At 43.3% G+C, this 12,596-nt stretch overlaps 1 protein-coding gene across 9 annotated transcripts in view; it reads right to left on the reverse strand.

The window, feature by feature from the left end:
- MYPN (myopalladin) overlaps nucleotides 1-12,596 on the reverse strand; it is a 389,049-nt gene that overhangs the window by 21,957 nt on the left and 354,496 nt on the right. For all 9 annotated transcript variants that reach the window (XM_029609689.1, XM_029609690.1, XM_029609692.1 and 6 more), the window contains 2 exons: nucleotides 4,927-5,148; nucleotides 858-1,007 (listed from right to left, as the gene is read on the reverse strand). In XM_029609689.1, the coding sequence (XP_029465549.1) occupies nucleotides 858-1,007; nucleotides 4,927-5,148 (372 nt within the window). The remainder of the gene's footprint in view (nucleotides 1-857; nucleotides 1,008-4,926; nucleotides 5,149-12,596) is intronic.

Consider the following 12,596-nt stretch of genomic DNA (forward strand, 5'->3'; position numbering starts at 1 on the left):
CCTTAATCAGAAACACATTATATCCTTAGAACTGCAGAGACTTTCTCCAGCCAAGAGAATAGAAATAGCATGCAGGGTTCTTCAGTAGCAAATTTAATATTGATCTATGCACCAATCACTGGGTGCATCAATGGCACAGGCCTTAGATCTCTCTTCCTTCAGGCTTCACACATGGTAGCGCACAGAGGTATCACGGAGCATCAAGGTAGCTGCAGCCTAATGAACTGTGTGTCTCTCCTTAGTTGTTTCATGATGTACTCATTGACTGGGTATTCTAATTTCAGTTTTGGTAGTCAAGTTTGGTAGGCATTTCCTTTCACTTTGTGCCAAGCTACAATTCAAAATTTATCTAAAATTTACTTGAAAGTTTTTGAGGAATATTATTATTAGTAGTGGTCAATTCAACAGAAAATCCCTCAAGCTGCTTGTTCAGTATCATGCTATCTCTGTGTTGTGACAGTTCATATTTTAAAATGCAAAGTAATCCCAGGTTTCTTTACCATCCCTCAGCTTGTTTCATTTATTCAAGGGTTCTTACTCAATCCTATAGGTGGAAGTATGGTTTATTTTAAGTTTTGCTTGTGACCTCAGCAAACATGCAAAAGATTAAACTAGGAGAAGGAGAGGACATCCACGGGCAACTGATCTAAACGAGAAACTTCTGGCTCTGATTATTTCCTTTGACAACCAGAATATTTTATTTTAGCTCCACCGTTTAAGCTTCATCTTGTCGCAGATACAAGTTTTGCGACTTTATATACATTTATGAAAAATTATACAATATCATACTTTTACAGTGAACTATAAGTAGTAATAGTATGGGGGAAAATTAAGACAAAGGTTTTATAAAACATTACTTGTGGATTTGCTGCCATGATGGTATAGTTGCCATCATCGTCGTTCCCAACAGCTTCTATATGTAGAGAACATGTTCCATCTGCTTCTCTCCTCATCTTGCAGTGTTCATTTTTCTTTGAAATTTGTGTGCCATCTTTGAACCAATACACCTGTAGAAGTTATAAAGAAGAATATCATGGGTGGGCCCGCAGCGAATGCCAGGACCCACAGCTTATCTGGGGCCATGGGCCCGGAGGCACGGTGAGGGGTGCAGGCTGGCGCCATGGGGAAGTCCGGCCTCGGAGCGCTCCGGCGCTCCGAGGACAGGGTGGGTCCGGCATCATCGGGGCGCCCCAGCATGTCCCGATGACGTCAGACGCATCGGGCCGCGCAGGGGGGCGGTCCCAGCGGGCCGATGTCATCGGGGGCCAACGCGGCCGGCCCGATGACGTCAGCCCGGGCCATTTAAACGGCGTTTCGTGCCGCAGCCGGCCCCTTTTGCCCTGGAATACCCACAGGAGCAGACATCCCACCCACCCATCCCAAGGAACAGATAAAGCAGGGAAGATCATTATAGGGACGCGTGGATAATTGCTTGTAGGTATGTCGCAGCTGGAAAGGTGGGTACCCGGGCCAATAGAGAATTACTAGACATCGGTCAGCAGCGTGGTTTGAAAAGGTGGTTTGTCAAAGGGGTGGGGCCACGCCTGGAGGTAGGGCCCCTTTGCGTGTAAACATGGCAGGGGGTCAGAGTGACGTCGCCTTGCTAGAAATAGTGGCGGGCGACCAAAGGGGGGCTTGGTCCCCGAGCGGCAAGACCAAAGGATCGGCCTGAGTGGGGGGGGGGGGGGGGGGAGTGAATTGTTATGATGTTGAATTCGTATTAACTGTATGTTAATAAAAGCTGCGGCCGATTTACATAAAAAGAATGTGTAGTGTGCTATTATTATTTGGGTTTGGGAAAGAGGGTAGGATACCACGAGGGCCGGACAGGTGTCACGGCTCCCAGAATCAATTGTTTGCTCAAAGGCTTAGCGTTTTACTGGTTTTCATCATCTGTATCTCTGATTCTCAACAAACCCTGCCAGTATGGTGTTTAGGATTTCTGCAGTGAACATGCAGGAGATATTTCTGCATGCATGGTCACTGTGGGTATTTTGAACACCTGACTGACTGAGTGATCCCCAAAGACCAGGCTGAGAACCACTTATCTATAGCACAGATGCTTCTTTGGAACAGTATTGCTGTCATGTTTCTTTTAGGTAGCTAGCAATGCAATATTTTTAAAGAAATTTGGAAGTTGAATATTATTGAATTAATAAAATTGTATTAACACTAAAACTCTGCCACAAGAACATTCTGTTCCAAATCCTGTATAAATAGCAATTTGACAATAAAGCAACAGTGTCATTAAATCATTGTAAATTACAGGGTTCTGGTGGATAAAAGCTAATGCATCTATACACAACCCCAACCACATGTCCAGGAAATCATTGAAAAAATCCGAGTTCTAATTGAATGTTTAATGCCTGCAACACCATTGATTTCACCATTTTTTTGTTACAGATTAATTATTGTAGCGGTTCTTAAATCTGTCTGCACCGTTGCAAAGTCTGTGAGTATTTTTACCTGTGGACTTCGCACTGAGTTCCAAAGATAAAGTATGAGCATATTTTCTCTTTGAAAACTGTCCTGGGAAAAAGTACCCACAGATGTTTGCACCACCATTACCTGCTGGTAATTATTTTTAAAGGAAAACAAAGCATGTAGATTTGAAAATTCAGAAGTATATGCATTCAGGCCAGGTTCCCACTGCGGGCCCTTTAAAAGAACTAGCGATGCGCGCGTGCTCGCCTAGGGAGGGGCGCGGCACTGATGGAGGCTTCTCTCCGCGGGCCACGCAGAGAGGCCCGATGAGCAAGGACATCTCGGCTGGCAACCACACGTCAGGACACCAAGCAGGCAATGTCCCTGGTGGCAGAATTGGACTGGCATGCTGGTGGAGGCATCGTTGCACAGCAGGCCTGGGAAGAACAGGAAGTTCCACCTGCGAAGAAGTATGCCTGCATGAGAGTGCGCACATGCGTGCATATTTGTGTTCCTACAACCGGCAGGGTTTACGTACACGCATTTTACAATGTGTGCGCATACACGCACACGTTGCAAAATTCCCTGTTGTGCCCATATGCGCCCATTACCAGCTATTTCTAATGTATGCGCTAATTCAACTTTCACCATGTAAGTGGGGGGCTTTTAAAAAAGAGGTGGGCTGCCGCCATTGTCAGCTTCTCCAGTTTGCTCCCATTTTGCACAGGAAAGGGATGGGACTTCTTAATCCCCCTAGTTTATATGTGTTCCATTCCCCCCGTTAGCCGCAACCCGTTATAGCCCACTGAGTAGTCTATGTCGTTTGCTTTTAGGACTTACACACCATCTATAGCATTAGTAAAGTAACAAGGGAGGGGACCCCGGCTTGCGCCTGTGCACTTAAGTATTTATTTATTTATTTATTTATTTATTTATTTAGAGTTTTTCTATACCGGCATTCGTGATTAAAAATCACATCATGCCGGTTTACATATAACAGGGGGTGTGAACACAGAAATGGAACATTAACAAGTGCAAAGAGTTCGTAAGGTTACATTACAACAAGGTTCATATAACTGGGTAGAGAATTAGAGTAAGATAACCGAGCAGTTAGGATTAAATATATGTGCACATCTATTGGTGTCCCCTGTACGCCAACGCCCTGTCCCTTTTCCGCTTGTTTTCACGTGTGTGCACAATGCAGCATAAAAAGAAATTCTACACATATTGGCTAGACTTGTGTGTGTATCTCCTACTGGGGCGTGTGACGTACTAATGCGTCCCACACAGAGATACTGCATCCCTCGATGCAACACATTATCGCGGTCACGGATCATTCCTCTGCAATGCGGTACCTCTAACATTTGAATAAACATGCTCCTTTTTTTTAATGCAGACGTTAGTTCTGCTACGCTTATAGCGTTTTGATGATTCTAAGCCCAAGTTAGCCAGAAAAGACTTATCTGGCTAGAATAGCTGGGATATTCGGTGGTGAGCTGTGCTGCTGAATATACCCGACTAAAGCTTAAAGTTAGTCAGATAATTTAGCTGGATAGGTTTGAGCATTGCTACTTATCTACCTTAGGCCTGGATTCATCATTCTTCGCAGAATGATGAATCCAGCGAAAACAGGTGTGGGGGGGGGGGGGGGGGGGGCGAGCCTGCGAAAGCCCACAGCCTTCGCACCACAGCGGTGCGCCGGCTGCCAGCTTTCACACTGAATAGCGCCACCGTGACAGGTGGGGCTATTCAGCGCGCTACTGGCAATGATAATGTTAGTAACATTATCGCCACCAGCGAAGACACCACTGACTCCGCCCCCTCGCCGCCCCAACTCCACCCCTCCCTGCCCCGACTCCGCCCCTCCCTGCCCCAAATTTGCATGCTATCGCACGCAAAAAGGGTCTTTTCGCGTGCGCTAAGCCTTTAGAAAATAACCCCATAAGAGTCTCATTTACTAAACATTTTTCCCATAGTCACAGAATGGGAGAAAAGCCTTAATGAATCAGGCCCTAAGTTAGCAGGATGAATAGTTCCTGAATTAAGCCCCCGGAGGGACTCTTTTTTATGTGGCTAAAATCTAAACAGTTAAGGGGCTGAATATCCCAAAACTTGCCATATAGATTGATAACATTGTTATCCGTCTAATTGGCTTTTGAATATTGACTTCTGTGTATTTTTCCCATAGATGCACAATGGGAGAAGCTCTCTCCTGCCTGTTCTTTTGATGCTATCAGCCACCAGACAGCTATTGGATGCAGGCTAGGTGAACGGCTCCTCACCCTCCCCTTTATTTTTCTGTCACTTCTCTCTGCTTGTTTTCTCTGTCACTTCATTTATTTTTTCCTCTGCTCTCTCTGTCACTTTACCATTTGTGGTGAGTTTGCCATATTTTTCTTGTCTTCGCTTAAATATGTGTCTGGCAAAAAAGAGAGCTCTCAGGCTACCACCATTTTAGTTTCACTAACTATAAATCTCAATATTTATATAAAAATATTTTACCTTCGGCACAGGTATACCAACAACTTTACATGTAAACGTAACAGCTGATCCTTCCACAACCCGGAAGTGCTTGAGCCTTTGGTCAAAGATTGGTGCTATGCACTTTCCAGTGGGAATTTCATCATGCTGGATCTCATCATCTGACTCATCCACTGGAGTGCGCTCCAGACGGAACTCTATCTCATTCATCAGTCTCTGCTCAAAATTTGAAATTTTATACTCCTAAAAAAAAAAAAAAAAAAAGATAGTGAATGTTTAAAACAACTGCAGTCTTCCTAGAATAATAATGTTACAGTTATGTGTTCATTTATGGTATGCAATATTAACCAAACAAAAGAAACCACAAAAACCTGTATAACAATATAACATAAGATACTCACCGTGTGCTGGCAACATAACCACTTTGAATAACTGAATAAAACTAAAAATGGTTCTTTGAAGTGTGTGAGCCATTTCTGAAATCCTTCAAGTACATCCTTCCTTCCTCCCCAACAGCCATGCTAACATCACAGACTACATCACATCTAGACATCTATGGGCTATGATGTCACAAGGGGTCACGAACAGACTGCTTGACAATGGCATATGTGAAGGAACTTTAACCTTACCAACATGGCAGTACCCATGGGCGCTAAGGAAATGCAGAGGAGATACCCAAATAAGATTCTAGATTACTAGTATTTAGCATTTCAATATTGAAAATGAATTTATGAGTTTAAAAAGCAAAGCCTTATCTCTATCTGACTGTAGTCTTCATGCAGTTTGTATGTTCCAGTGAAAAAAAAAAGTACTCATCAGGATTTACTAAGTTTCTGTCGCCCTTTGAAATGTTCTCACCAGTTATCAATGCAAATACGACAGACTGAATACATTAGGGGGATCTATATTCAGCACCATTTTGCCAAATAAGGTTTAACTTATCTTGCTAAGTTGTGGAAGCTAAATATCCACCTAGAATCAGTGGCTACCACTTAGCGGGATAACTACTTATTTTGGCTAAATAGTTAGCCAGCTAAGTGGTGGAGGAGTTGAGTTAGCTGGATAGGTTATCCGGCTAACTCTGGTCATGCCGGAGACCTGTTCTAAACTTATCTGGCTAACCTTTTGATAGCCAGGTATATTCAATGGCGCAGCTGAACCGCTGAATAGCCCAGCTACGTTAGGCAGATGAATTTATCCGGCTAACTTGCTCAGCTGGATAGCAGCTGAATATGGACTTCCAGATAATTTTTAAGAAGAACATCACTTCAAAACCAAATGCTGTACCCCTGTGAATTAAATGCATCTCTGCATGAGTGCTAATAAATCTGCTTGCAACAAAGATGGTGATTTTTGGCACAATTATGTGTACCAGAAATACAATACTAATACAATGCAATGTCTCCTTCCTAGAGCTTTCTTCCCCCGCCTCACCTGCTATCTCCCCTGCTTTTCCCTCTCCTTAGTTTCTTCTCCCTTCCTCAGGTCTGCTTCTGTTCTTTGTTTTCCATCCTTTGCACAGCTCCCTGATTTTGGGTTCCCTCTCCTGCTTATCTCTCTCTCTCCCTCTCTTCCTCTCTTTTTTGCGTCCCCACGACACCATCTCCATTTCTCACTCCCCTCTTTTGTCTGTTCACAGTCTTGCTCTCCTGCCTCCTTGTGCCCCTCTGTCCTTCTCCCTTTCCTCTATCCACAGTGTCCCTCTCTCTTCCTCCCCTACACTTTTGGGCAGGGAAGGGGGGAGTTTAGTGCAGCCACAGGCCCCTCTCTTCAGCTCAATCCCCAGACTCGTCTCCCTCCCTCAGACTCTGATACTCTCTCTCTCTCTTCCCTTTTCTCCTCCCGCCTCAGCTTGTTCCCTGGTCTGGTTCTCCTTTCTCCTATATTGATTCCCGGTCCTCTTCCCCTCTCCCCTTCTTTTGCTGACTTACCTCATGGATCCAAACATCCAACTGAGCCTAATATTTCCTGAAGCCGCAGGCCCTGCAGCAGTGACCTATCAACCATCGAGCTGCCTTTGGAGTGCGTGCAGTGCGGCTGCAGTTCTGAAAGTGCGGCAGCCTGCCTCTGACTCCTCTCCCTGCTGGCACGTGCTCTGGGTCTCACGGGACCGCAGGAGGAGAAGGAGGCAGGTTACCACAGGATCAATGTCCCTCCCCTGCTTCTACTGTCCAGCCTGGCTCTTCTGCACCCACACCAGCGCTCATAATCCTACTGTTAAGGTTACAAGATTTATGACAGGCAAATCTGGGCAACTTGTTCCCATGGTACCAGTTGTGAGTGCTGTGAGCAATTATTTTATACGAGATCAGGGGAAGTCTCCCTCAGGAAAAGTTTTATTAATATGCAATTTTCTGATTACTAAAAAAATATTTTTGAGCTCTTTTTTAACAAAATAATATTAGAGATCTAACGTAACTCATCCAGGCTATATTCTTTTACAACACCAGGCTATATTCTTTTACAACACCAGAAAAAGCCAAATCAGTCAATCAAATTCAGCTTTTCCAGACCATAAATCCTCTCTAAGGGACATAGAGCAGCAGACCAGAATCCTTTGCATTGGATCTCAAGATTCTTTATATTGATTAAGATGATTCTCTTTCAAAGCATAAAGCTGTTGCTAAGCTCTGGTGCTTCTGGTTTTATTTTCTGCTTTGCTTCTCCCTCTTCTCATCCTCTTTTCCAGACCTCTCTACTTTTTTTTTTTTATCTCTCTTTGGTGTCTCTGTTCTTCTTGTTTATATTCCATTTCAGTAGTGTTTCTTCTTTCTTTTTCTCTTTCCATCAGTGAATTCTTCATTTATTTCTTGCTATCCCATCTTCTACCTCTTTTCCCTTTTCTTGTTTTCTTCCTTTCTCCTCTCCTCTTCTTCCTGCTTTCTTGTCCTCTCTTTTTCTTGCACTGTGTTCATTTCCTCCTACTGTCAGGTATAGGTTTAATTCTCCAGTTGCCTCTAGGTATGGGAACAGCCAGCTGACTCCCTCCAGCTTTTCCTCTCTCTGGTGGTCTCCAGTCTCGTGGTTGAAGAAAGAATTTCCTTGTCTGGAAAGAAAATCAGTGAGGCAGCATGGTCTGACTTACTACCTCTGACTAGATCACATTATCCCTTATATTTCATGGTGAAACACTTTTTCTGCAATTCTGGTCAGTTTTAATATGCCAGCTGGACTGTAGAGACAGTGAGCTCAATAAATTTAGCAGGTCTGTTTTTTAAATACTGTTCCCATATGGTTGTCTTTTGTGCTCTGTCTGTTTTTTTTCTTTATTATACTCATTACAAACATCAGAGACACCCCCTGGGTCTACTTCAACATCTGCTTGTCTGCATTCTCTTAATTTTATCTACTTGAACCCTTGATACTCTGAGGATACTATCCAAACTAATCACTTCCCTACGATAGAAGAAGTAGGGCTACAGAACTATTGGGTTCATTTTGAGTAAGTGACTTAATGGGTAATTTCTGTATGAAAATAAGCCCAAAAGTCATCCGGGTACAAAACACCTGCATATATTTAAACCTGCTATTTCTGCCCATCGACTTACATGCAAAAAATTATGTGTGTATACTGGAAAATTAAGTATTTGTGCATAGTTTTCTCCCCTTACCTAAATATATCCCCAGGAACGCCTGTTATTTATGTGGCAAAAGGTTTGCACAATGCACATAGCCATTTGTTCACAGATTTTTCATATCTTTCCAGTTTTGACCAAATATTTGGAGGTATGCCCTATTTTCCCACTCATTGATCCTACCTTTCTTTCACTGCTCTATGAGGCTGTTTCATTTGAGGTTCTGATTCACCCACTTTTTTTTACTCTTCATATTTTCGCATTCCGCGCACCATATCTTTGTCGGCTTTGTTTACTTGAATAATTAATCAAATAGACGGAAGCATCTCTTGTTTTTCCCACTCCCTCACTCAATTGTCGTATGAGGTCATTCCATTTTAAGCACTGATCCCACCCTCTTTTATTTTCGCACTTCCCGTATCCCATTTTTGCTGCGTTGTTTTACTTTTAAGCGCTTTATTTGTAAGCGTTTTGTCAAGATTGTCCGGTAGTCTCCTGCGATACCTTTCACAGTTGGCTTTGCCGTGTTTCTTGCATGCTTGTTTGCCCTTTTAAGTGTTTTTACTTTTGCAGATTTTTAAAGGCTTTACAAGTGGTTTTGCAGGTTTTTGCCATTTATTCATCTACCTCGTTATTATACTTTACAGATACTATTGTTGTATCATTGTTGAAGATTCTTTTGATCTCCTGCTCTGTCCTTCCAGATGCAGCCAGTGTGAAACATGGCCCATGTTGGGGAACTCCCAGTGTTGTGATAATGAACTATTTATACTGCCTCAATCTGTAAGATATGTCTGCCTGACAATTGATTTGATCGAATAAAAATTCTACTGATACCTTTGGACAACTTTTTGTGTCTGCAGATATTCTACCTCCCTAACACACCTTCTTCTCAGTGGATTTATTCTATAAGTTAAGACATTGCTAGTTTTGTTTATAAACTGTGGAGAGCTGCCGAGGTATTTTTTCTGTTTTGAATTAAAAGGCTACAGATACTTCTGTATCCTTCATACAGGAAATAGATATGTGGAAGATAACCGTACATATGGGAAAGCAGGCAGTAAAGAGCCCTTGGGAGGAATGGGTGAAGTAAAAAAAAGAACCAGCCCTTCGGGCAAGCTCCTATTGTAAGGCAGAGGACCATACGAACGAAGAGTGCCCATGGCGTGAGGACTTCAAATTGGAGAGCAAGCTAGCAGAGCAGTGCAAGAAGGAGCAAGGGGCAGAGGCAGGACCCCAGCATGAGAACGAAAAGTGGGATCAGGAATGGGCAAACACTTTCACAAAACTTCAAAGCTGTAACTTGGTGGAGATCCCACATCCGGAACTTAAGGAATTTGTGGTCTAGAGGTAGAGATGGATGACGTTCCCTTCCAAGCCCTGGTTGACTCAGGCAGTAATAGAACACTTGTTTGTAAGGGCTTGATCAAGAGAGAGGATATCAATGAGATGAAGGATGTGATGCTGATCTGTACATGGTGACAGACAGCAGTACCCTACCAGTCAGATCCTGTTGATAACACCAGCAGGACAAATGGTTATGGAAGTGGGAGTACTCCCCGAGCTCCCTTATCCAGTGGTTTTAGGGCACAATTATCTCTAATTTAAAACCATGTGGTATCAACTTATGGGCAGTCAAACCAGACTGGAACAGCGGACATCCCGTGGACCATGGAGGGGTTTCCTAAATTACTTTGGGATGGGAACCTTAAACAGGTGATGCAGCTCCAGCATAGGATGGGGAGTGTTTTCTTAAGAGTATACCCTTAGCAAGGGCAAGCATTCAACCTAATAAGGTTAAGCTGAGGGGGAGGATATGTCAAGGAGTATACACAAAAAAACTCCAAAATACCTCAAAGAACCGAACCCAGAGATCTGGCCCAGTCCACCGTAAACACAGACAGCAGGAAATTCTGGTCTGGGAGGAGGATCCTGGGAAGGGGTATATCTAGCCAGGCACAGGAAGGAACAGGAGGCTCCATGGATTCAGGAGGAACCTTAGGAAGTCCAGAATGACAGATTGTAAGTTGAGTCATTGCTAGTTTGGTTTATAAGCTGCGGAGGGCTGCAGAGTTATTTTTTCTGTTCTGAATGAATAAAAAGTTCTTGAATAACTAGCCAAAGCCTATCCTGTATCTATTCTCTGGCCATTATGATTGCACACAATGCCACATCCCCTCTCTATTCCAGTGAATGTGGGTTTTTCCCCCTTTTTGGTTGTAAAGAGGTTTAGAACTACTCCAGGTTCTTGTTCAACTTCAGATTCCTCTTCAGTGAGAGGTAATGGTCAGAGGAGATCGAGAAGCAGAAGCATGATTGTGTTGGAGACCCACAGCTGGATCTCTACCCTTGGGAACACAGAACACAGACTGGGGAAAAACTGAGACTCTGTTGGAACTGAGGTATGATTGCTCAGGGCTTTGGGGATCCCCACATCTAGGATTTCTGTGCCAAGTTGGGCCACTTGCCCATTCAGCGCAGGAAGAGTTAAGCAGCCTTCCCAGAGAGTAGTACCGAGGACACATACACAGAGGTCAGTGAGAGAGTCCATCTTGTAACTACCCAGTTGGATGTGAAGTGGAGCAGTTTTCTACATGATTGGACATTTATTTAATTTTAAAGAATCCAAGTAAAATTTATTTTGAACACTTACACTGTGTCCTGCCTGTTCCTGCAGTACTAACACCATCAAAGAGTACAGTAAAACATCACCAGAGGAAAACTCCACACCGTCTGGGCCTAGAAGGTTTGCCTTCCCCCCAAGAGCAAAGAACCCACTCCTTGGGACCCTAAGAGTTACATAAGAACATGCCATACTGGGTCAGACCAAGGGTCCATCAAGCCCAGCATCCTGTCTCCAAAAGTGGCCAATCCAGGCCATAAGAACCTGGCAAGTACCCAAAAACTAAGCCTATCCCATGTTACTATTGCTAGTAATAGCAGTGGCTATTTATTTTCTAAGTCAACTTAATTAATAGCAAGTAATGGACTTCTACTCCAAGTACTTATCCAATTCTTTTTTAAACCCAGCTACACTAACTGCACTAATCACATCCCCTGGCAACAAATTCCAGAGTTTAATTGTGCGTTGAGTGAAAAAGAACTTTCTCTGATTAGTTTTAAATGTGCAACATGCTAACTTCATGGAGTGCCCCCTAGTCCTTCTATTATCCAAAAGAGTAAATAACCAATTCACATTTACCAAATCTAGACCTCTCATGATTTTAAACATCTCTATCATCTCCCCCCTCAGCCGTCTCTTCTTCAAGCTGAACAGCCTTAACCTCTTTAGTCTTTCCTCATAGGGGAGCTGTTGGGGAAGTGGGAGAAGAGTTAGCTCCAAAAACAAATTATTTTACAGATCCTCAGAATATAATATAATCCTTCAAAAAAGGGTTACACCATGAACAAAAGACTTGACACATCTGGAGCCTGAAAATCAACTACTGCCATTCAGTCTTTCTGCCTCTTATATAAAAGCTGCTAATCATCGTGAGAGCACAGGATATCTTTCAGCTGTGCCATATCAGCTCAGAAAGACACGGTCCCTTTAAATATCTCTACTCTTCTGCTCTAGTAGTGGCACTGTACAGTATGAAATGACAGGATCATGTGCTGCTGCTCATTGCCTAAGACCAGCCATGGCCCAGTGCTACCACTTCCAAAGTAATCCACTACTAACATAAAAACATAAGAAATTGCCATGCTGGGTTTCCAACAGAGGCCAAACCAGGCCACAAGAACCTGGCAATTACCTAAACACCAAGAAGATCCCATGCTACTGATGCGATTAATACCAGTGGCTATTCCCTAAGAAAACTTAATTAATAGCAGTTAATGGACTTCTCCTCCAAGAACTTATCCAAACCTTTTTTGAACCCAGCTACACTAATTGCAGTAACCACATCCTCTGGCAACAAATTCCAGAGCTTAATTGTGTGTTGAGTGAAAAAGAATTTTCTCCGATTAATCTTAAATGTGCTACTTGCTAACTTCATGGAAGGCCCCCGAGTCCTCCTATTATCCGAAAGTGTAAATAACCGATTCACATCTATTCGTTCAAGACCTCTCATGATCTTAAAGATCTCTATCATATCCCTCCTCAGCCGTCTCTTC

Source organism: Rhinatrema bivittatum, chromosome 7, assembly GCF_901001135.1.
Source record: "Rhinatrema bivittatum chromosome 7, aRhiBiv1.1, whole genome shotgun sequence".
Taxonomy (NCBI): Eukaryota; Metazoa; Chordata; class Amphibia; order Gymnophiona; family Rhinatrematidae; genus Rhinatrema; species Rhinatrema bivittatum.